The following is a 23772-nucleotide window of genomic DNA, read 5'->3' on the forward strand; positions in this document are numbered from 1 at the left end:
GTCTTCCTCATACCTTTACATATGGAACTCTGTTTTTATCTTCATGTACAGCCAGGTTTGTCTTGGATACTACCAGGAGGAGAATGACAGCATGCAATGCAAAGAAGAAAAGAAGAATTAAAGAACCATCATTTGGGCTTGGGAAGAGGCAGGGAATTGGAAGCAAGTACAGCAGAACACTAAACAAATCCAATCTCTTTTTAACATCATACCTTTGATGGGATAAAATTGCTAAAAGTTTCATGAAGAATAACAAGCCAGAGCAGCTTGCCTGAGGAACAAACACATGTGAGGTTTGTATTTTAATAAAACCAAAGACCTCTAGATTGGGTATCTCAAAGATTCTTTCAGACATCACTCGCAGTAACTTGAGGCAGAAAGAAACAAAGGAACCTCAGAAAAACCCCACAGTACCTAAATTCCTATATTAGGTATTTGGCTGCAAATTTGAATTATTCCACTTAAAATCTCCAGATTGTTTTACCTTCCCTCTTCTCTAGTTACAATACAAGTAAAGGACATGCATTCGGATCACTCACCATCAAGTAAGTCTCTTATTTTGTCCAAGTAGATCTCAAAATAGGAAACCTATTTCAAAACAAATGGAGTTTGATATGTAAATAAAACTTCACATCTCAAAAATGCCATTAAGCTTACTTTTTAAATGATTGTCATCTAAAGAATGGTAGGGGTACTAGAGAACAAATCTTAACCAGATTGAGCTAGTTCTCTTTTTTCTAAGCCTACCCATTTTCTCTATTGATCCGTTACCTGATTATACACTGACCCTTTTATTGCCTTCAGCATCACAACTCCTCTAAACGTTTGTATTTCATATTTATGTCCTATGTTAGCTAAATGCTTGCTAATGGAACCAAACCTTGTATATTTGAAAACATATTTCTGGGCATAGATATACCCATAATATAAAACATTCTTGCAAAGAGTTTTCAGAAATCAGTGGACCTGGCTAAAAATTCTACTTGGGAAATTAACTAGACTGATCCCATGTTACATGTTGATTACCTTATCAACCTTGGGCACTCTTGGGTAAGAATACCTTGGGTACTCTTTCCTTTCTGGGTTTTCATGATACTGCTCCTCTATTGATTCTCTTCTGACTAGTCTGACCATTCCTCTTCAATCTTATTTACTGGATCTTAATCTGTGTCACAACCACTAACTGTAAGCATCCCTTTATAAGCTCTGTCCTGGACCCTTTCTTTCCTCCATATGTTCTAACACTTGGAGTATTATCATCAGCTCCCATCAGTTCAATTGTCATGTCTATGCTAATGATTCTCAGATCTATGTATTCAACCCAAGTCTCTCTTTAGCTCCCCCTGAATCACCAACTGCCTATTGGGAATTTCCAACTGGATGTCCCACAGGCAGCTCAAGCTCACCAATTCCAAAATGGAACCCTTTATCTTTTCTTTAAACCTACTCCTCTTCTGAACTTTCCTATTATTGTGACAAGGACCAATATTGTTCCAGTCACTCAAATTCAAAAGTTCTATATAATCTTCATTTGACACATATATCCAATAAATTTCCAAATCTTATCATTTTTACCTCTACAGCTTCTCTTCATTCCCCTCCCTTAATTCACACAGCAATTATCTCAGGTCCTCAGTATCATTCAACTGGACTATTGTAATAGTCTTCCTCTAGGTCTCCCCACCTCAAGGTATCTCCCCACCTAGTCTAGTCCAGCCTCCAAACCACTGCAATAAATTCCATAGGCTACCTATTACCTTTAGGATCAAATATAAACTAATGTGTTAGCATTTAAAGCTCTTCACAATTTGGTATCTTCCTATCTTGCATGTCTTCTTTTGCTTGCCTCTCTAAAGTTACTTTCCATTTACTCTATATGTATCTTTTATATACTTATTGATATTCAAGTTGCCTAGAACATAACTTTCTTGAGAATAACTATTTGTTTTGTTTTGTTTTTCTAAAACACCGGGGCTTAACATAATGTCTGACACATAGTAAACATTTCATAAATGCTTGTCCTAACCCCAATTGCCCTCCAAAAAGAAAAAAAAAGGAATAAATGCTTGCTAGCTTAATTTATCAGTGGTCTTCACTCCAGATCACCAAGCTAAAGGAGTAGTAGTAGTTCTGAAAGAATAGTCACTGAGTATGTATGTGAAGTGATCAACGTTAGTTTGGGGAAGGTACAGAGAATGAACTGAAAAAGACTTGGCATAGGTTGTGGTGACTAGACTTGGAAGATCAGGTGGGGTTAGAAAGGAATATATTCTACTGGAAAGAACATGTGACTAGGTATCAGAAGGCAGAGGTTGACATTCTGGCTCTGCAATAACCATCTGTATGACCTTGGGCTAATCACTGGGCCTTAGATTCTGTATCTGTCAAATAAGGGAGTTGGACTAGATGATCTTAAAACCTTTCCAGCTTTATAATTCTATACTCTTTCTGCCTACAATAGTTTCTCTCTTCCACAGCACATATCTCCCTTTTCTCTTTCCTCCCTCTCTCTTTCACTCACATTCAGTCAAAGATTCCCATGAAAGTCAAACAATGGAATAGTGAGGAGAGGTTGAATATGTTCTTTTTAATTCAGACTTTTTGCCAATTCCATTAGGCTTTTTCTGATGTCTTTTTCATTCTACGTATATTGGCTTATTTTCACGGTTAACGCAGAAAATGTGTTCTAGATTAAGATCAAACTAGAGATAACGAACAACTTCACTAATTGGGATTCTGTTTATATTTTTCAGTTCAAATCTAATCATTTGTTAGTTTTAATTAACTTCTCCCAATTCCATTAAAGTCACTTAGTTTGTCCACAAATTACAATGGGTTGGAACTTTCATAGCTATGTTTGAATTTCATGTCTTACATTTTATCTCAGGAACCCAAATTCAGCCAATGTTTTCACAGACCAATGGGATATAAAGCAAAGTATGAGACTCTCACTAGAGTTAGCAAATGATTATCCTTTACAATGCATATAGAGAGGATTGTTATTCATTAATTTAAGTGTTTTTACTGTGGATAGTAGCTATTTTTACTAATTAGCTGGAACATACAAAACCAACATTGAGAAAGCTCAACTTTCATTTTAAGAGGAAAACTGTCAACAACACATTAGTCAAACTTCCATTTCTGCTCTAAGAAATTGCTAATATGTAGTCAACTTTTAATATTTGCATGCTCCAAATAAAGCTCCAGTAGCTAATTTATCCAGTTTTAGCCATCTGTAATTCTACTCAGTTTCAAAACTAATGAATAGAACATTTGTCACGGCAAAAAAAAAATCCTAAATCTAAAACTTCAGTCCTTGGTGCTTAAAACAAATTCTTCTCTTCCTGTCATGGCTGTTTTTATCTTAATAAGATTCTTAAGGGCAGTAATTGGTTCAACATCTCACTCTAGAATTAATAAGGAAGGACTGTCTCAGCATTTTGAAAAATTTAAGTAAAATCACCATGGAGATACACCTAAATCTCAATCCCTTCAAAATGAAGTTACAGGCTTCTACTTCCTGCTGCCATCAAGAACCCCAGAAAAGCATGACTCAAATACTTATCAGAATTCTGGTCAAAGGGACATTTAGAGGAAAGATACTTTTCTTTCAGGCATAAGCCATAATTGAATGATCAGCTACCACTGTGTTTTTAGTGAGACAGGAAAGTGAGCAGGATAAAAACAAGTATGATTCTAAGAAGAGATCTAGAAACTCCCCTTCAATTTGATTTCACAATTACATAGTTAAGCAGCCTAAGTCAAATACAAATTATAGGCACACGTTTATACACAGTAAAAAGTCAAATTAAGTTGACTATCCGGATGATTCAAGCGAAAATATACAGAAAATGCCACAAGTACTGATTTTGCTTTCAGTTGGTAGCTCCAGCTAAGTTACATATTTTGACCCTAAATATGCAAATGTCTATTTTTTTCTCTACTTTGTACATGGAGATACAACTAAAGAGTTTACTCCAATGATAATTTTTAATGACTTTGGTCCAGTCACTTGACCTGACTTACAGTTGTGTTTCTTGCACTAAAAATATAAAAGGCAGATTCATGATCTTTAATCAATAGATCAGACTCAGAACTCAGCTAAAGATCGAAGCCCTGGAACAGCTTTCCTTCTCAGAAACCAACGAAGAGCATTTCCATCTGCACTTACCTTGATATGAAACTCCAGGTTTTCATCCATAGAGTAAATGTGATCAAAGATGTCATGTGCAATTCTTGGGATGATTCCCATAAGTTGATGGTCATGCAACTTCCCCTAAAGATATGAAAGCAAAATGAAACAGGTAAATTTAGAAAGCCCTGGAGTGGCGTATAGAAGTGTGTTTGTGTGTGTGTGTGTGTGTATGTATGTATGTGTATGTATGTGCATACATGCACATGGGTTTCTTCAAACATACCTTCCTTACCTTGTAGCACTTAAGAGAGGACTGGCTATGTAGCCTGGTGTATCTGTTTTACATTGAACATATACAAAAGGTAACATTGAATAACTCAGTAAATTATTAGTATTTTCTACCAAGAACAGGCATGTTTGTCAATTTCTGAAACACAAGAATAAGACTCACCAGGAATCTTAAGTTTTGATATTTTTTATTTAAGAAAATAAGATTCATTACTTTAAAGACACACCTCCTATATACAAATATTAGTCTGGGAAGGGCAGCACGAAAGAATATTTTAAGGGTTTCAGAAACTGACATGATTTGTATACCACTGGAATAAATATCTCACTCCAAGAGTGCAATAATCAGAACCAAAATAATCACTAACATGTTTATACCCACCAACATTCTGCATTGTCTGAAATAAACATCATAGTTTTCAAAGATTTTCAAATCCTTTAAAAAGCCTCTTGACACGGGCTATGTCTCCACTCCCACAGAGTGGACAGCTTTGTTTGGAGAGAAGGCATGACTCTAATCTTTTTTGACTACTCTTCCTCTTCCTTCCCACCCCATGGGAACGAAGGGTCCAATCAGGAGTCACTGGTCATGTGTTCTTTAGCAAAGGGGTAAGCATGCGACCTTCCAGAAAAGGGCCTGAACACAAGTACATCTCCACATATGTGCCATTGGATGGACCCTGTTACACTAACAAAACTGGGAAGACTATCGGTATACCCTATGTGGGTACTGAACAATCCGTGAAATCCTTCGCTCCCAACTGCTCTGGCAAATAGAGGATTATTTTCACTGGGTGACCCCAATGCCTGGAACTCTCTCCCTCCTCATCTCCCCTTTGTCACTTCCCTGGATTCCTTCAAGTCTCAGCTAAATGCTCACTTGAAGCAATAAGCTTTTCCGAGTCTTCCTTAAACTTAGAGCCTTCCCTCCTCCTAATTTATCATACACATATCTTGTTTGTGCATAGTTGTTTGCACGTTGTCTCCCCCATTAGAGCTCCTTGAGAGCAGAATTTTTTTTTATTTGTTTGTTTGCCTTTCTTTGTATCTGTAGCACCTAGCATAGTACCTGGCACATAGTACAAGTTTACTAGATGCCTAGTGATGACTTGATAGAGGGTCTATTTTGCTTCTTTGAGGCATCCCCTTGCCCCACAGTAATTCACTGTTGCTCGTAATATTCCAAGACTCAGAGAGCAGCCATTACCAGCATTAATTCAATGGCTGTTAACCTCTCTCTCAAGCTTCTTTGTATTTAACTACTTTGAATTGTATTCTCTTTATGCTTATTCTTCATATATTTATATATTTCCTTGCTGTCTCTCTCATTAGAAGTTAAGCTCCCTTCCAGTAGGGACTATTTATTTCATTGTATTTGTATCCCTAGTGCAAAGCACTGGCACATAGTAGGCATTTAATAAATGCTTGACGTTTGATCAAATGATCAGTGTTATTAGCCCACTTCCTCAACAAGCGTTTGCTGGCTTGAGTTGATTTGGATAATGATTTAAAGTTCAGGAAACACAAAAGTACTTTCAGGGGACAATGAGAAAAAGACTTATCCCGGACCACAGAAAAATTAACCAATTGATTTAAACCATAAAAAATAGTGCACAACATCTCAGCATCTGAGAGGAAGAGAGCTGACCATGTATGTTTTCCTTACGCTTTTCCCACATTTTCCCAAAGTCACATGAGAATCTAGTAGTGTATAAAGAAAAGTAAACCCAATACCACAGAATAAAACTTCCTTCGTTCCAACTTGAGTCCCATCCCACAATCTCCCAGGCAAGACAGAATGTTTCAAACCATCAAAGAAGAGAACATAGGGCTGCCAGTCAACTCATCCAAGAATCAATGTACCTCATTAAAAGCATCTGACAAGTTGAGGTTCATGGCCTTACAGTGTGACAAGCAAAAAAGGACTAGCAAAAGCAGATATATTTGGAGATTTGCTAATTGTAATTCTCTGGGGAGGGTTAGTTATATCCCTGTGATGACCTGCTTAAGGTAAAGGACACCACAGCAATGTCTCTATCAGTCTAGAGTAGGGCTTCTTAAACTTTTTCCACTCAAGACCCCTTCAGCACTTCTTGAACTGTGGGTCGTAAAACCATATGGGGTCACAACCCACAGTTTAAGAAGCGCTGGTCTAGAGGACTCCTTGAAAAAGTAAGACCTAGGCTGGGGGCAGGGTTGGGAGAAGACAGGTGGGAAATTTTATCCATAACCTGAAAAAGAATGACACTACTTATTTTTCGTTTGAGCAGAAGCACCCCCAGACTGCCTCCCCATGATCACGAGCTATGAAGACCTGAATCTCCATGTGCTACAGTGTCCTGTTAGGCATAACACTAATATTATCACGGGTTTAATGCTTTTACTGAAAATCTTCCTTAAATGCTCTACCTTAAGGAGCTAATCTTTCTAATTTCATGTAGGCTTATACATTTCCCCCTTCAATGGAAGTAATGGAATTATCACGGCATGTTAGACCAAAAGAGAGTAGGAATTAAAATTGAATATTACCTTGATTTGCATGTGACAATTCTGACCATTTTTAGGGAATTAACCTCCCTCCCTAATAAAGTCTTTTTAAAAATGTGTTTCTAATACTGAATATAAGTGATTTTTTAAAAATCCTACTCATAAAATGGTATAAACCCTGCAGATATTTTGATTTAATTACATTCCAAGTTAGTGGATTACTCCACTATTCCACCATCTGTGTGGGCTGAGCCTGTAGCTTCCCAGGAGGCAGAGAATACTTAATTAGAGAACACCACCAGTGATTAACCCCTCAGAAAGGGGGTAGGTTAGACCATAGCCAGGAAGGCAGCTGAAGAGGAACAGCAGCACATCATTACATGAATCCCCTTCAAGCAGCCTATTTTTCACAAGCCACATTTGAAATAAATGTTGTCCTAATTCAAACCTTAAACCAACAGGGGCAGTCATGAGATGGAATGAGCAACCTAGAGTCCACATTTTTAAACTCAGAGATAGAACAGAATCCAACTCCTCCTTTTCATTCTTGACAGGTAAATGGTACCACTTTAGAAACTCTTCAGTTATGTTCTGTGGATTACAAAGGGATTCTACCCTCAAAGAACTTAAGCTCTTTTGATTCTATTTGACACTCTGGACCAAAGGCAGAATTTGAATTTAGGCTATACCTATAGTCAGTTATTCAATCTTTTTTAGTAATGAGTAAAAGAAAGAATACTAGATTTGGACATCAAAAGATGTTGGTTTAAGTAAACCCCACAGTTTGGCAGCAGTTCAAGTAACAATTTCTCCAAGCCTCAGTTTTTTCATCTGTATAATGGAGTATAGTAAGGCCTGTACTATGTGCAAGTATAGATAATACAATCTATGTACTAATCTATCTACTATCTCCTACAGTGATACTTATATTTAGTCCTATCTACTTAATAGAGCTGCTGTAAAGATGAAATGAGAAAGGGTATGTAAAGCACAATGATCTCATTGAAGCAGGGATACTGCCTGCTCTAATACAGATTAAAATCCTTCCATACCTTAGGAGATGGTTTCATGAGTTGCTGTGGACAAAAAAAATTCATCATCTGGTGGTCAACCTTTCAATGATATGACTTTCCAAACTCAGCTGGGTTGTTCCTCTGGCAGTGAACAAATAATAATCTTCTGTCTCCTAGACTAGATATTCTCTGGGGTTCCTTTCAGCTCTAAAGACCCATGATTATCCCACGATGAAGTCTTCCCAATTTGGCAGACCTACCAGAGCTCTCTCATTAGCTTTCAAGAATCCAAAGTCACCTCCGTGTCACAAGGAAGCATTATGATAGGATCATAGTGGAAGAATACACTATATGGTTATTGTTCAGTCTTTTCAGTTATGTCTAAACTCTTTGTGACCCCATTTGGGGTATCTTGGCAAAGACGTGGGAATAGTTTGCCATTTTCTTCTCCAGCTCATTTTACAGATGAGGAAACCAAGACAAATAGGGTTAAGTGACTTGCCCAGGGTCACACAGCTAGTAAGTATTAGAGGCCACATTTGAACTCAGGAAGATGAGTCTTCCTGACTTCAGGTCACCTAATCTGCCCCTCACACTATATAAACACTACAATTATTTTTCTAAAACAAGTTTCTAGCTTGGCTAAGGACCTCTGAATTAGTCAGCTGAAGTTTAAATATTCTATTAGATTATTTCACAATTAAAAAATAGAAAAATCAAAAGTGCTCTATCAAGTATAATAATCATGAAGATCATGATTTATGTAATATAAAATATATTATTATGTAATTACTACATAATTATATGATATAGGTATATATGATTACATAATATTACATATTAATATGTAACATTATATAATCATTATGAAAATACTATATATAAATATATAATACATATTTAACATTTATACTTAAAGCTTTGCAAAATGATTTCCAAACATGGTTTCATTTGCTTTTCATAATTCATAGGAGTAAGGTATCTTCTTATTCTCCATACTCTAAGTGAAGCATTTATGGGCTACTAAACATTTAAGGACTTTGAAAGCTCCATCTCACAAACTAAAACAATCCTGGGGCAGCCTGGCCTAGCTCAGGAATATTCTCAGATGATTATGAATGAGAAAACCTAAGCATTAAAAATGAATCTGACACCACTCCTTATGAGCTGAATTCCCTCAAACTTTGTTAGTATTGGACTTTAAAACACAGGACTGAAAACTATCCAGTGATATTCCTCCCAATTCCCACCCCAAGCAACTTGTAAGAAGTATCTGGTATTTAGGATTCAAATGGGAAAATACCATCTAAACACTGACCATCACCCCCAAAAGAGAATCACACAACAAATTAGTCACAGAACTGAAAATGCCACACTATATCATGCTGTCTCTGCTGCTGTGGTGTGGCATTTTAGGTCATTTTTAAAAGCTAATCTTATTATGCAGATGAAAAAATTGAGGTTTGGAGAAATTAAATAACTTGCCAGAAATCAGGTGCTAAGCAGTAGAGGTGACTTGAACCCACATTTTCTGACACTGAAATCTAGTATTCATTCCATTACATCATAGTTTTTAAAAGTGGAGTAAGTGACTGCAGCTATATCCTAAAATCAGATTCTGCCTTTGGTCCAGAAAGCCAAAGTCTATGTTTGTTTGAGACCCAGAGAAGAAATCTGCACTTCAGGATTCAATGAAAGTTTCAAATTCCATTTCTTTATCTAAATAAGTGAAATGTTCTTCCCTCCCACCCCCACCCTCAACATCAATGCTATGATCTTACCTCCATGGTATGGGTTTTTCCTGAAGAGGTCTGTCCATATGCAAAAATAGTCCCATTGTAACCTTCCAGTACATCTGCAGACAAGGAAAATAAACGCCCAATCTAGTTATTTCTCCACTTGGTGTTGCTTGTTAAATTTTGTGTCATATTTAATATATATTACATCCTCAAACTTTTCAAGAATAGAAAATATTTAAGATCCAAGTCAGAAATACTAGGACCTGCCTTGTCCTTCTCTACTGAAGACAAAATGAGAGGGGAAATGGATGTTCAGATTAGTGCAAGATGAACCAAGGAATGAGGAGTTCATGAGAATAAACTGGGAAGTATTTTCTCCATCTACGATCAAGAGGCTTGAATGATATGGTAAAAGACCTTTTGAGGCCCCTTCTACAAAGGAGTGTGCATGTGTGTGTATATAAGTCATAATATATTTATCATATATGATAAAGATATGTATACTAATATAATAGAGCTGTATATATTCTCATTAGATCAGCCAAAATAAAGTCACAGGTGCTTTGAATTTCTGGAGAACCAGGCAGAATAGGATTTCTTTCCTGGGATTTGATCTGTTCAGAATATTGGCTCCCAGTTAGATCCTTAGGGAATTCTCCTGTGAAAGTCTACACAACAGCTTCCAAAGAATGGAATTCTTTCTGGGGTGAGGTAACAAGAGATTTAAGTCTGTAAAACAAGAAGCACAGCAACCGCTGGCTGAGAGACCAAAAGGAGCTCCGACTTACATTTGAAAACCTCCTGTTTCCTCCGTGACAGTACTAGCAAGCTAGCCAGCCACATTAGCATCAGGATTTTTTTAAAAAATTATACAATGAGGGCACTCACTGTGCAAACCCACACACATTGCAGGCCCTCTTCCATTTCACACAGGGAAAAGGAAAGGCACATGGAAGGAGGATGTTTTTCCTGAAAGAACTGAGCTTATCTGCAGGAAATGTTTCAAAGCAGCAGAGGTGATTAAAATATATTAGTAGTCCTTTTCCCCAGTTACTCTCAAATGCATACAAATATCTCAGAAAGTAAAAAGAAGCATAATTAGTCTCTCTAATGCCAGCTAACCTCGCCTATGGGGAGGAAGTCTTAATTTGCCAAAGGTAGGGAGTGGGGACAGAGAGGTGTGTGCTCTGTAGCCAAAGAAATCAATCAGGCAGCAATAAGCTCAATCCATTTAGTGGACCAAATAGCTTTTAAGCCTCTGAGAGCTTGATTTGATTTCATGATGCTGATTCAGATTTCCTTTTTCGAAAGAGTCACCTTATTGATCCCAGGTTGATGGGATTTGAGCTGAGACCGGAAAGAAAACAAGAGTTTTTGACTGGAATGGCAGGGGGAGAGGGGAGAGGAAGGTAATGAGAGAAACTGTTTCCAGAAGAGAAAGGAGAGAGAGAATGGAGAGTAGGGAGGGGAGGAGAAAGAAAAAATGCTTGCGAGTTACAGGTAATAAATACATCTAACAACCATGTGGTTGGGGGACACGGGAAATGTTAAAACCTAACCGTCCACAAGAGCTTATAGCAGGCTGTGACATTTTCATGCTTATCAATCCTTATGAGAGTTCATCTGATGATTGTGAGCATCACTAGCCTGTAAAAACACAGTATTAGAGCCATGGGCCCTATCTTCAATTTTTCTTACAATTTTAACTTATTTATGAATAAATTTCTTTCAGGCTCCTTAATTCAATCAACCAATCAACAAGCACTGGTGTATCTACAATGTACCAGTAACTAAGCTGGCGGATTCATGTTAGTTTGTTTGGCTACTTTAAAATCATAACAAATACAGATATACTTATAAAAATGCTCTAGAAAATTGCAAGCAAAATATAGAGTCCAAACTCAAAGGAGCTTAGAGCCCACTCATCTAACCTTTTCATTTTGTTTGTAAGGATGGGTGGGGTGAGGGGGGGTGGGGGAGTCAATGAGTTGCCTCATTCCACTTAACTATGATCTCTTAATCAGATGAGAACATATATCCACTGATCATCAAAGGTGTGAACTAGGCTGGGGCCTCTCCATTGAATCAATGAAAGACATTTCAAGGGCAGCAACAGGAAGTGTGGTTTGACTGAGAGACTTTTCCACAGTCTGTGGGTTGTGTGTAAAATCATCAAGAAGAGTATTCAAGCACCTGGAAGTTTTGTAGTGGAAACCTTCTAACCCCCTAAGAAGGAATTGCTTGGTAGTGAGGTGGAGAGAACCTTGACCTTTTTCCCACCTCCCTCACTAAAGGACAACCTTTTACATTTCTGAGGGTTAGAGGATTTTTGGACTTCTTATAAATGCCTCAGGATTCCAGAATCTCTAGAAGAGCTGACTCAGTGTCTGTAAAGTGAGCCAAAAACAAATAAAAGATATTGAGGAATGGCAAATTTAAGATTCTACAGAGACCAGGAGAAAAACTATTCTGTGTCTAAGGGGAGCAACAGGAATGCCTCATGAAGAGAAAAAAAGTATTCCTCGCAATCAAGAAATATGAGTTATCACTTGCCACATGTACTCTCTTATGCCCAATTTCCAATGTGTTGGTGGGAGAGTATGGCAAAGCTTTCTGGGGAGGTGGATGCTTTGTAGCAATAATTTTTACTATACCATTTTAGTAAATGTACTTTTCTTAAAAACTAAATCTATCTGACTAGTAACAATTGATAACTATGGAGGAAGCACACTGGTAGAGATTTAAGAGATGTAGTACTAGGAAACCACTGCTACCTCCACTCTTTCAGAGTCCTTTAGAACCCTTAGGGAAAAAGTAGTAGCAAGATGATCTTTGGATATCCATCTGAACAATCAGTGCCAGTGTGGGTGGAAGGAGTAAGCCTAGAGTATGCACAACAGATGGAGCAAAATAAGGGCCCCCTAACTCTAAATCCAGGGCTCTTTCTATATTGTACTTTGAGTCCCATTTCATTGTTTTCAAGAAACACTGATTTTAGAGATGGGCATAAGCTACACTGATAATAGCAAGCACAACAAAATTTGAGTATTAACAGTGTCAGCTTGGTTGCTGAACTGATTTCTGAATTAAAGCTATATAATCTCAAAATTAAACCTTTCCACAAAAGTGAAATATGATCTCTTCATCTTGAACTACTCCTAAATAGTGTAGAAAGAAATCATAAAACACGTTTTCACTAGAATCCACTAGCTCAGTTGACTGGGGAATAATGGGAGGAGGAATTGGCATGTTCCTATCTTCCCACTGCCACTTCCAGACCTCTTGTTCTACCATCACTGATCACAACTCTGCTCCTGTGAAGTTCATCCACCCAGATCACGTGGCTATCATTCATTCATTCGTTCAATAAATCATTTATGCTCATTGACTTCTAGATCACCCACCCTCTTTCCTTCCTCAATAACTTCAGCGCCTGGATTACAGGCTTCCTATCGACCCCATTCTTCAGATTTGGTGATGAGGGTTTCAATATGCACAATGATAACACCTTGAACAACTTGGCCTCCCAGTTTCTCCTCAATTCTCACAATCTACATCACCACTTTACTTCTCACTGCCATGTACAGAAAGAAATATTCAAACTTTAGACATCACCATCACTAGAAATGGCCCTGTCTCCATGACCCTGAACTCTTGACATTTTCCTTTTTAGTCATAATCTGTCGGTCTACCTTTTCCTGAGGTACCATTCTACAGTAAAAGAGCCTAGCTTTGGAATTAAGGGACCTGGGTTCAAATGCTGGCTCTGCCACTTCCTTCTTGTGACCTTGGGCAAATCATATAACCTCTCTGACACTAAATGATCTCTGTACTTCACTTGTAGTTCTAAATCTATGATCCCCTTGACCAATTCTTTGCCTCAACCCTGTTGGTAAGTTTTGTAATTTTATGTATTTTACTTTATGCATTTAACAATATTATTCAGAGGAAAGATCCATAAGCTTTCCCAGATTGAGAAACCTCCATGCCAGAGGAAGTTATAAAATTTGGCTCACTAGGTTCCCTGGGTTCATGTTATCAAACACCATTTATTCATGTCTTATTGACTCCCTACCATATTTTCCAATGGCTTGTCCTAAATCTTGTCTCCCCTCAAACTCCCAATGTTAGACACATCCTTTATCTCTCACAACAAAGAACTTACTTCCAACTTTACCAAAGAAATAAGGGCATTCATTTATTGTGAGCTCCCTCTTCTCCCCTCCTCCACACTTAAAATATTCTCTTTATTTTCACTCATCTCTCCCTTTTATTCCAGCCTCAGAGGTTGAGGCAACCTTTCTTGCCAAAGCTATTACTTACATTTCTGTCCAGGAACCCATCCTTTCCCGTTATCTCTCGAACTTTGCCCCACCCACATCAATTCCTCCCCCTTTCCTTCTCCCTCTCTTGAATTTTTAATAAATTCCTCTTTATTGGCTCTTTCCTTGTGGATTAAAACATACTCAAGTTTCCCCAGCCTCAAAACAAAACAAAAACAAAAACCCTTGACCATTTGTGCTATTATCCTGTCTCTTCTCTTCCTTCTAGAAGGCATACTCCGCATTGGTTGTCGTCATTTCCTCACCACCCACTCCTCATCCCCTTCAATCTGCTTTCACCCTATGACTCTTATTGACACTGTTCTCTCCCCATGCCATCACTTAATTGCCAAATCTAATGTCCTTTTTTCTCATCAATATCCTCCTTGACCTTTAAGCAACATTTGACACTGCTGACCACTCCATTCTTCTTGGTACTCTCTGATGTGGTTTTTTTTCCTGGTTCTGTTCTTATCTTTCTGTCTATTCCTTCTTCTTTATTATTTCATCCTCCTCATGCCTCCTCTTAAGTGTGAATGTCTCAAAGGCCTCTAAACCTCCTTGTCTTCATTGTCTCTTTTGGGGAGTTCATTTATTCGCATGATTTCAATGATCACCTTTATGAAGATGGCTCCCCAAAGTCACTTAATCTCTCTGGTCCTCCATTTCCTCTCTGAGGAACTGGAGATAATGATAATTGTTATACCTGTATCAGAGGATAGATAAGAGAGTCAAATGAGATAATGGATGCAGAGTGCTCTGTAAACCTTAATGTGCTGTATAAATGCTGGCTATTATTATTAATTTCATTCTCATACTATTTATGGAGTTCAATTAGAAAAAGTCATAGGACCTGATGTCACTCTTTTATACCTAATGTTCTGTATACTGTTGTACAAATAAATAAAATAATATCTTTTTGTAATTAAATCAAGTATTGAGATGTTATCTCACTTTTAAGGGTTCACCAAAAGCACCTTCAGAAGAAATTCTTAACATCCTAGCTATAAAATATTTTTTAATCTTACTCAGATGGTCAAAATAAAGTCACAAGTGCAATAAGTTAGGGTAGCAAGGAAGACCTTTTAAAGCATAGTGATTCAGTTTGGTGGAAAGAAAACGTGGTTTGATGAAACACACACACACACACACACACACACACACACACACACACACACACACCCCCCCTAGGTTTAGAATAAGAAAAACTGAGTTGAAAACTTGACTCTGCTACCTGTGTGACCTGGAACAAGTTACTTAACCTCCCTGGGTTTGGGATTTTTTAACTGTAAAATTCTGCCCCAGGGCCTCTCCCTCCCTCTTATTGGAGAGGATGGAGGATGTATATCAGGAGAGCTCCTCCCAGATCCTCCGTTGAAGGAAGACTCCCAGGGTAGCCATCTCATAATTTCCCACTGCATGAAGGACTTGATCTTCCCCTTCTCTTCTCCTCTGCTTTCCAGCTTCTTTTATGTGTTATAAGCTCCTTGAGGACAGGGGCTGTCTTTTGCCTTCCTTCTAATCCCTAGCACTTAGCTCAGTGCCTGTCACATAGTAGGTGCTTAATAAGAGTTTATTGACAGAGGGATTAAACTATTAAAGTCCTTTCCAGCTCTAAATCCTATAACCTTAAAAACTAAAACATACAATTTCAATAACAAAATTTTGTAAAAAATCTTTTCATGAACAAAATCAATGCAACTGGAATATGAAAAGAATAAACCATGTGGGGGAAAATGTTTCCTTCAATTATCTATGCTGAAAATTTGATGTCTGAGATATGTTAAAAGTATATTTTTAAGATCTAAGAGTATTCTGTAAAGAATTGGCATAACCAGCTTCACATTGTTCCAAAATGAACTGTAATTACTCTCCAATTACTACAAAAAATTTAACTGTTACAAAGGATTTCAATATACATCCATCCACTTCTCTTCTTTATCTTGTCTTGTAAGTGATATATGGTACCCCTTGATTAGTGTAAATAGCTATACCAACAAGGACGTATTTCTTCTCCATCTCCCATAACTAGTGATGCATATTCTCTTAAACAAGTATATACTACTGCTTTGAAACAAGTAGCCATTTTTTAATCTTTATCTCACATAATGTGTAGATATTACAAGCTGAATTATAAGACACACACATATCCATCAACAACTGGTGAAGTATGTCTCACTGAGTAAATAAACTGCAATCTCAATATGATGACTGGTTTCTAAGCAGTAGCCATTCAGTGGACTCAAGGAGAACTTGAATGACAGATATAGTGAGCAAGAACCAATTCCTAGTATATGAGAAGTCAAATAATATAAACAGTTTTCATAAACAATGAAATGCAAATAATGGACATCCAAAATTTTTTTAATGTTACCAATCATTAATAACAGAAATGCAAATTTAAATAATTTTTAAAATGTTTTGCCTCATTCCCATTAAACTGGCAAAGATGAAAATATGTTGGGGAACAGTGAGAAAAAAGACTTGATATACTGGTAAAAGAATTGTAAATTGGTCCAAGCGGTGTTCTAGAACACCCCTTGCAATTACATAAGAAAAGTCACTAAATTATTCATATCCTTTGAGTTATTTCACTCCTGGATATATACTCAAGGAAGCCAAAGACATAAAGAAAGGTCAGTCCTATGATTGAGCAAACTGTGGTATATGAATATAATAGAATAATGCTGTAGTATAAGAAATGATGGATATGAGGAATTCTGCAAAACTTTGGAATATTTGAATGAATTGATTCTAATATGAAGAAAGCAGAACCAGGTAAACAATACGCACAATGACTGTAATGTAAATGAAAATAACACCAAAAAGCAGCTGAACTCAAATTTCAATAAATCTCAGTCTGGGAAAGAGACAATGAAACACACTTTCATCCTAAGGTAAGAAGTGAGGGACCAGAGGGCTGAAAGATTGCCTACAATATCAAACAAGTTCATTTCATCAATTGATTTTGCAGAATAGTTTTTGCTACATAGGAAGCCTCATGGGAATAATGATATATAATGGGAATTTATTGTGAATAGATATAAAGATATCGATATAGGAATAGAGACTGGAGCTATGATTTCATTGGTATAGGTAATTACCTATAAGGAAACTCCTACCAATACAGTTCAATAACTTCTTAGGACCTTGAAATCTTAGAGGTCATGTAGAGTACTAAGAGGTTAAGTTTCTTGCCAGTAATATACAGAATTAAAACTTGAACTTGAGTTCTCCTGGCTCTGAAGTCAGCTCCTTATCAACCTAACCATACTGCCTCAATTCAAAACCTGACGGAGGTAGATGATTAATAAAAAGGAACAATCTAAATAATATCTAAATTTAAAAATCTACAAATAAGTGCAATTAAGCTGGAACATAGACTATATTAAGGAGCTTAGGAAAAGGAAATACCTAGATTTATCTATAAAAAGTGTTCCAAAAGTTTGTGTACAGTTTTAAGCTTTAATAGTTTTAACACTGCAGAGGAATATAAATGTATTCTTTAAAAATCCAAAGGTTTTCAGAAGGAAGGATAATCCATTGCTCCCAAGAGGGAAGAAGAGAGGAGGAAAATAAAATAAAGTATTCTTTCCCTCAAATGTAAGACAGGGGAGGCCAAGACCTTGGTTTTTGCATTCTCAGCCTTCCCTCTTATGGAGAGAATGTTACACTGTTTGAGAATCTGGGGAGAAGACAATCATGCCCACCCAGCATTGTCCTTGGGGTCAGCTGCCTCCTCTCTCACCAGCTTCCACAGTGAAACAATCACTATGTTAAATGACTTGAAGATCTAGGACATCCTGCCAGCACTGTCTTTGGCAGCAAAGGGATCCGGTCAAGGCTGGAGCCTTTAGTAGTTTACAAAACCAGTTCATTTAGCTGGCTCGAGAGCTGGCTATAGAACAGAAAATAGTGGCTCTGCCAAAACAAATAAAAAAGTGTGGGGCTTTCACAAAAGAGTCTAACTAAAATACAGCAACAAACTCAAGGAAGCAGTCCTATTAAGAAAGAAGAACCTTTTTTCACAAGGTTAAAATAACTATGATGCTGTTGGATCTCTGACCTATAACTGAGAATGTTACATTTTTTGCAAAATGAAAGAGTCATGAGATTCCAGAACTATTTTTTCCTTTCTTTTCTCCACCTATACTATCATTCTCCCCACATCCAGTGCTATCTTTCTACAGTACTTACTTGTCTATTTGGCCAAAGAAACAATCTCCCACAAAGAAAACATGTCAATTATGTAGTTGTCAAAGACTGAAGACAGGTTATCATTAACACATTAAGCCAACTACTGGGCTGGTCCAACTCAAGTGCTTCTTAGGCCCAGGGTTTCAGCACTAGATGGCACCAGGCACAGAAGCAGCCCACTGATTACCCATCAATTAGACAACTAACTAATATCATGTCGATAACGCATTTTACGTATTCAGAGAAAAATGCTGGGCTCAACCCCCAGGACACTTTATGATAAAAAATACTTTCATTCCATCTAGCCACTCTCCATTTTTTCGGAGTATTTACACAACATACCACATGAGCAAAAATCAGGTGTCATACAAAGATTTGGAGTCATAAGACCTGGGTTGAAATCCCAGCTCTGATACTTAATATCTGTGTGACCTTGGGTGAGTCTCTTCACCTCTCTAGCACACAATTTCCCAACCTGTAAAATGAGGGGGTAGGATTAGTTCATCACTATTTCCTTCCAACCATAAATTCTATGAAATATAAGAGTACTATACTCATATCACTTTTTTCTCAAGAAAAAAGATCTTTAGATCCCCATTCATTACACAAGTTATCAAAAATGTCAGATGAGATGTTGAAATGGAGAATTAAGAATTAATTGAGGAAATAATCCTATGACTTGAGATGAATTTCTACAGCCTTTTTCATCTCTGATTCTGGCCATTAAATATTGCAAAGAATTTAGTCCCCAGCTATACCAGTAACCAGGTAAACCAAGCTGGATATGCACAGGAAAGAAATCATTACTAGAATGAATAAGACATTTTAAAAAGGCTTAAGGAAAATAGAAAATGTAAATAAGAAACTATCATTGATGGTCCTCTAGGTACTTTGCCTATAACCTGTTTTCACTCTGCAAAAGGCAAATACCCTAAGTAATCAACTTGTATTGGCTGTTACATATTTATAATACTTCATGGCCTTTAATTCGCTGTAGCCAGTACTCAGGGAGGAAGGAAGAAAAAAAGAGAGAAAGAGATAAAAATAGAAAGAAAAAGAGAGAGCGCTTCCTTAGATTTAAACCTATACCCTTATGCTGAGGTATATAGCCACTTCCTCTCACTGCCTTAATGGGAAGAATAAAAAGAATATAAGAATCTTTCATAAAGATGCCCCACTGGTTAGGAAATCTCCGTCCGGTAACCAGGTAGAATAAAGCAATGTTTGGTGCGAGTAAAGAGGCAAGCTAATGGATAAGATTTTGATGTCTTGAAAGATTTCTTTCAGTACTTTATTCTCTTGCAAAAGGAAAATGTTCTATTACTTCATGATTATTAGACCTATAATTATAATCAGGGCCACATCTAATTGTTTCTCAAGGAACAAGGACACAAAGGGGCCTTAAATATCTTCAATGAATAGAGACTATAATATTATTTTTTATTATTGTTTTTGCTGCTTTTGCAAATATAATTTGGAAGGGCTTTCAAACGTTAGCTCCTAGAAGACAAAGAGGCCATTTAAACTACTGTTAACAGCAAGCACAGAAGTTAAGAAAAAATTAATGAATTCTGCCTGAGATACTCACCAGCTGTGTGACCTTGGGCAAATCACATAAACTATCTGAGCCTCCCTTTCTTCTTGAAATAAGTGGGGGTAATTGTACATTTTAAATGGGGATAATTATAGCATCTACCTTACAATGTTAATGCGAAGGCAAGATGAGGTAATGTATGTAAGCTGCTTTGCAAACCTTAAACCTATATAAATGTGAATGATGATAAAGATAATTAGAGGAAGAGTTAAAAAAAGAAATAAGAAAAAAAGGAAACCCCTAGTTCATCTATGATCATTCACTTTAATAAAAAGGAAATTATATATTGACAACAGTGAGACAAGGACAACTTAAGAAAAGCAAGGAGAAAAAAAAATACCCCTCACACACATACATATCCATTAAGAGGCAAAAGGATAAACATCAGAGATGCAAAACAAAAACCTTCTTTGTGTCCACACCCTTCACCAGATCAAGTAAAAGCCGAAGATTTCCTGGAAGGCTCCATGGGCTGCCCAGTTGAGCAACCTTGGGGCCATCTCATCTTCCTTTGCTTCTCTGGTAATGCCTAAGGACCCTTTTTCAGAATAGTATTTAAAAATACCTGAAGAATACGCTTAATTTCAGTTAGAGGTCTATAAAAATAAAAATGTAATTTTCCCCATTCAACTTCATGGATCCTCAAAATCTATCCAAATAAGAATACCTATGAGAGAGACAAGGAGACCAAACAAAACTCAGAACTTGACACAGACTCATGCTGCTTTATTCAGAGTACGCCCAGATTCACTCATCATTTTCTCTGCAATTTTCCACAATAATCACACCACTCAGGCCATCACAATAATAGCTAGCAGAGCAAAAAACCACTTAGCTACTACAGTATGAATTAGAAAGAATCATGGCCCATTACAGGATTAAATCTAGTTATCTGCACAGCTACCAATGAGCCGAAGCACACTGTTCAGAGAAATACCTGCTGCTGCTGCTTTTCATGAATTTCAATGTACTTAAAAACTATTGATTTCTTGTTTTGTTTTTTTAAGAACTAAATCTAGCATTGGGGGAGTCAGGGGTGGAGACCCTCCAAAACTGTTCACAGAGGTGGTGAAATTCATGAATTTGAAGTAGCAGTTTCCACAGTGTTCAAATATATGTTAAAATGGAAGCTCTGGGGGAGAAAAAATGATAATGAAAAGCAAGAGGAACAGGAGATGGCCCCAAGGCTGCTCATCTGTATAGCCTATGGAGCCTGCCAAGAGAAGCTTTAATCTTTTCCCTGATCTGAGATGACAGGTAGAGTAATTTTTAAATGATGCATCTTCCTGCTGATTATTCTGCCACAAACCCATCATAGTCAAGGGCAAGCCCAGAGAAAAGGAGACTTTTTCCAATTGTGAATGTAAGGCTGGGAGCCACCAAATCTGCCAGGCAAGTGTAGGGAGAGAGCTGGATGGTAAAGATGAAAGCACTAATGGAACATAGTAAGTTCCAAGTGTAAGCCAGTCATCCTAACATTTATGAAGCACCTACTATATGCCAGGCATTGTGCTAAGTGCTAAGGATATAAAAAAAGGCAAAAAAATCTCTGTTCTTAAGGACCTAATGGGGGAGACAACATATAAACAATTTTGCATACAAGGTAAATATAGGATATATATTGAGAGAGGATAAATTGGAGGTAATCTCAGAGGGAAAGCACTAAAATTAAGGAGGACTAGAAGAAGCTTCTTGAGGGTGGGACTTTACCTGAATCTTGAAGGAAGCCAGGGAAGCAAGGAGCCAGGGAATGAGGAAGGAGAGTGTTCCAGGCATGTAGAACAGTAAGTGAAAATGTTCTGAATACAGAAATGGAGTGGCTAGTGCCAGGAAGAACCCAAAGACTGTCTACCAACCTCACAAGCAATAAGAAAATGTAAGATGATTACATTCTAGGAGAGTGCCCTGGCTGTACAGTTCCAATCAATACTTAAAGGACCCTGAATGACATTTTTTTAAAATAAGACCAAGGGTCAAATAAAGTAAACCAATTGAAAATGTACCACAGGAATAATATTTGGCACCAGGAGCTACAAACTTCTTCCTCTTAAAGGGGACAGGAAAACCAATAGTTGAGATGGTATGTGGGGTGCATTTTCATGAGTGCTTTAACCATAATGGACCATGCTGGAATACTGTCCTTCTGTCCTCTCCTCACTTTTACCTTTTAGAATATCTAGCTTCTTTCAAGGCTTAGTTCAAATATCACCTTCTGCAAGAAGCCTTTCCCAGTAGACCCAGTTGCTGCTGTTTCCCTCTCTAGGGTAACCTTCCACTTCTCCTCTATATCTATCTTGTGTGCACATCTTTATAAAAGTACATGTTATTTCCTTCATTAAAATGTAGGCTTCCTGGAGGCAGGTGCTGTTTCACTTGTGCCTTCATGTCCCCAGTGCTCACCACAGTGCCTGGTACATACTATATAGGCACTTATTAAAGTACTTATTGATTAATCAGTGTTGTGAGCCAACAGAACACTAATGGAAACTCAGGAGACCTGGATTCTTCCACTTACCAGGTGTATGATCTTGGGTAAGTCATTTCACTTAGGTTGGCCTCAAGTTTCCTCACCTGTAAAATGAGTCTGGGAAAGCTTTGGTAAGTTTTTAAATGTTCTAAAACTCTAGGCTTACTGATTTCACTTCTACACTTCTGTCTAACAGGGTCCCTCTATCAAGAGGTCACCAACAAAAGAAATAAAGTGGCTTCCAAATGAGTCATAGAGATAGTAAGTAATGTATCCAACATTAGCCACAAAGTAAGTGACTGTCAGAGCCAGGAGAGAAATTCAAAATTTCTCAGTTAGCAAGTCTTTGCTTATAGCCAAGCCGTATCAATTACAAGGCAGAAAAGTAACTGAGTGCTCTCAATGCTCTGGAGCTTAAGGAAATGAAGAAGCCACACTTACCTTTCACGATTTGCTTAGCACAAGCATTGTAAACCTGTTCTTGGCTTGTGTTGGGTGGTAGTACTCTGTCAAAGACATAGGGCTTGCCTTGCTAAAATGATAAAAGGAGAGAGAAGAGAGAATAGGAGAGACACATATTAGATGACAAGAAAATACACAGGGTAAACATCAATACTGATTCAGCAGAATCCAATCTTCTAATCTGTCCATTTAGGACAAATCTATGATAGGGGCAAACCTTTTTCCTCTCAATGCTCTGAGTGACCATACCCCCAACCCCCACACAAAACCAAAACAAAACAAAATAAAATTTATCCTTAATGTATAGTGAGAGTGGATAGGACAACTATCCAGGGCCTAAAGTTTTTTTGGGCCAATTGGACAGTAACTACTCAGAAAAGCACTTTTTTTTATAAGGAAAAAAAAGATCTGAAGTGTCTAGGTGTAAAAATCAATCCATAACCGTGTCTCTCCCCTCATCACCAAGGCAAAGCCAAAGTAATTACTCTTCTTTTCAACATACAATCCTACAAGCTGCCATTTTGTATTTTATTTTCCCCATTCAAGGCTGCCCATATTTTTCACTTTAATCTGATTTTACCCTTACAAAATTGCATGTTTATCTATTTGGAGGTGGGGTGGGGTGGGAAATGCAAGGCGGAGGAGAAGAAAACACCATAATTTGTCCATCTCATCAATCCTAGGGGTGGTCCTGGGCCGAACATTTCCTTGGAGACAGCCCTTTCTCTAGGACAGGACAACAGTTCAGAACAGAATTAAAGGACAAGGCATGTTAATTCCTGTAAACCACTCACTCAGGTGTCTAGCTCTATTAGTGGCACAGAACTGCCAAGGAGTACCCAAAAGTTCCTCATCATTGAACCATGTGTTGACTCCACACGGCTCCATTCATTTAGCCAGTGTGACTGAATTTTAGTTGTGAAAAAATAAACTGAGTCATATGTGTAAGCTCCTTTTCAATATTTCATACTTTAGTATTCCCAGGACTCCTAAAGAACAATAGAATGATGTCTCTATGGAATGGTCAGAACCAAAGTCATGCCACTAAAAATTAGCAATATGACTTAA

General features: G+C 37.5%; 1 protein-coding gene across 1 annotated transcript in view; it reads right to left on the reverse strand.

Moving 5' to 3' along the window:
• The window catches only part of KIF5C (kinesin family member 5C), a 215154-nt gene that overhangs the window by 106356 nt on the left and 85026 nt on the right, over positions 1-23772 (reverse strand). Inside the window, exons 2-6 of the mRNA XM_036745222.1 lie at positions 22684-22774; positions 9705-9778; positions 4172-4276; positions 540-588; positions 14-69 (exon numbers count right to left, since the gene is read on the reverse strand). Of these exons, the coding sequence (XP_036601117.1) occupies positions 14-69; positions 540-588; positions 4172-4276; positions 9705-9778; positions 22684-22774 (375 nt within the window). The remainder of the gene's footprint in view (positions 1-13; positions 70-539; positions 589-4171; positions 4277-9704; positions 9779-22683; positions 22775-23772) is intronic.

Source organism: Trichosurus vulpecula, chromosome 2 (assembly GCF_011100635.1).
Source record: "Trichosurus vulpecula isolate mTriVul1 chromosome 2, mTriVul1.pri, whole genome shotgun sequence".
NCBI lineage: Eukaryota > Metazoa > Chordata > Mammalia > Diprotodontia > Phalangeridae > Trichosurus > Trichosurus vulpecula.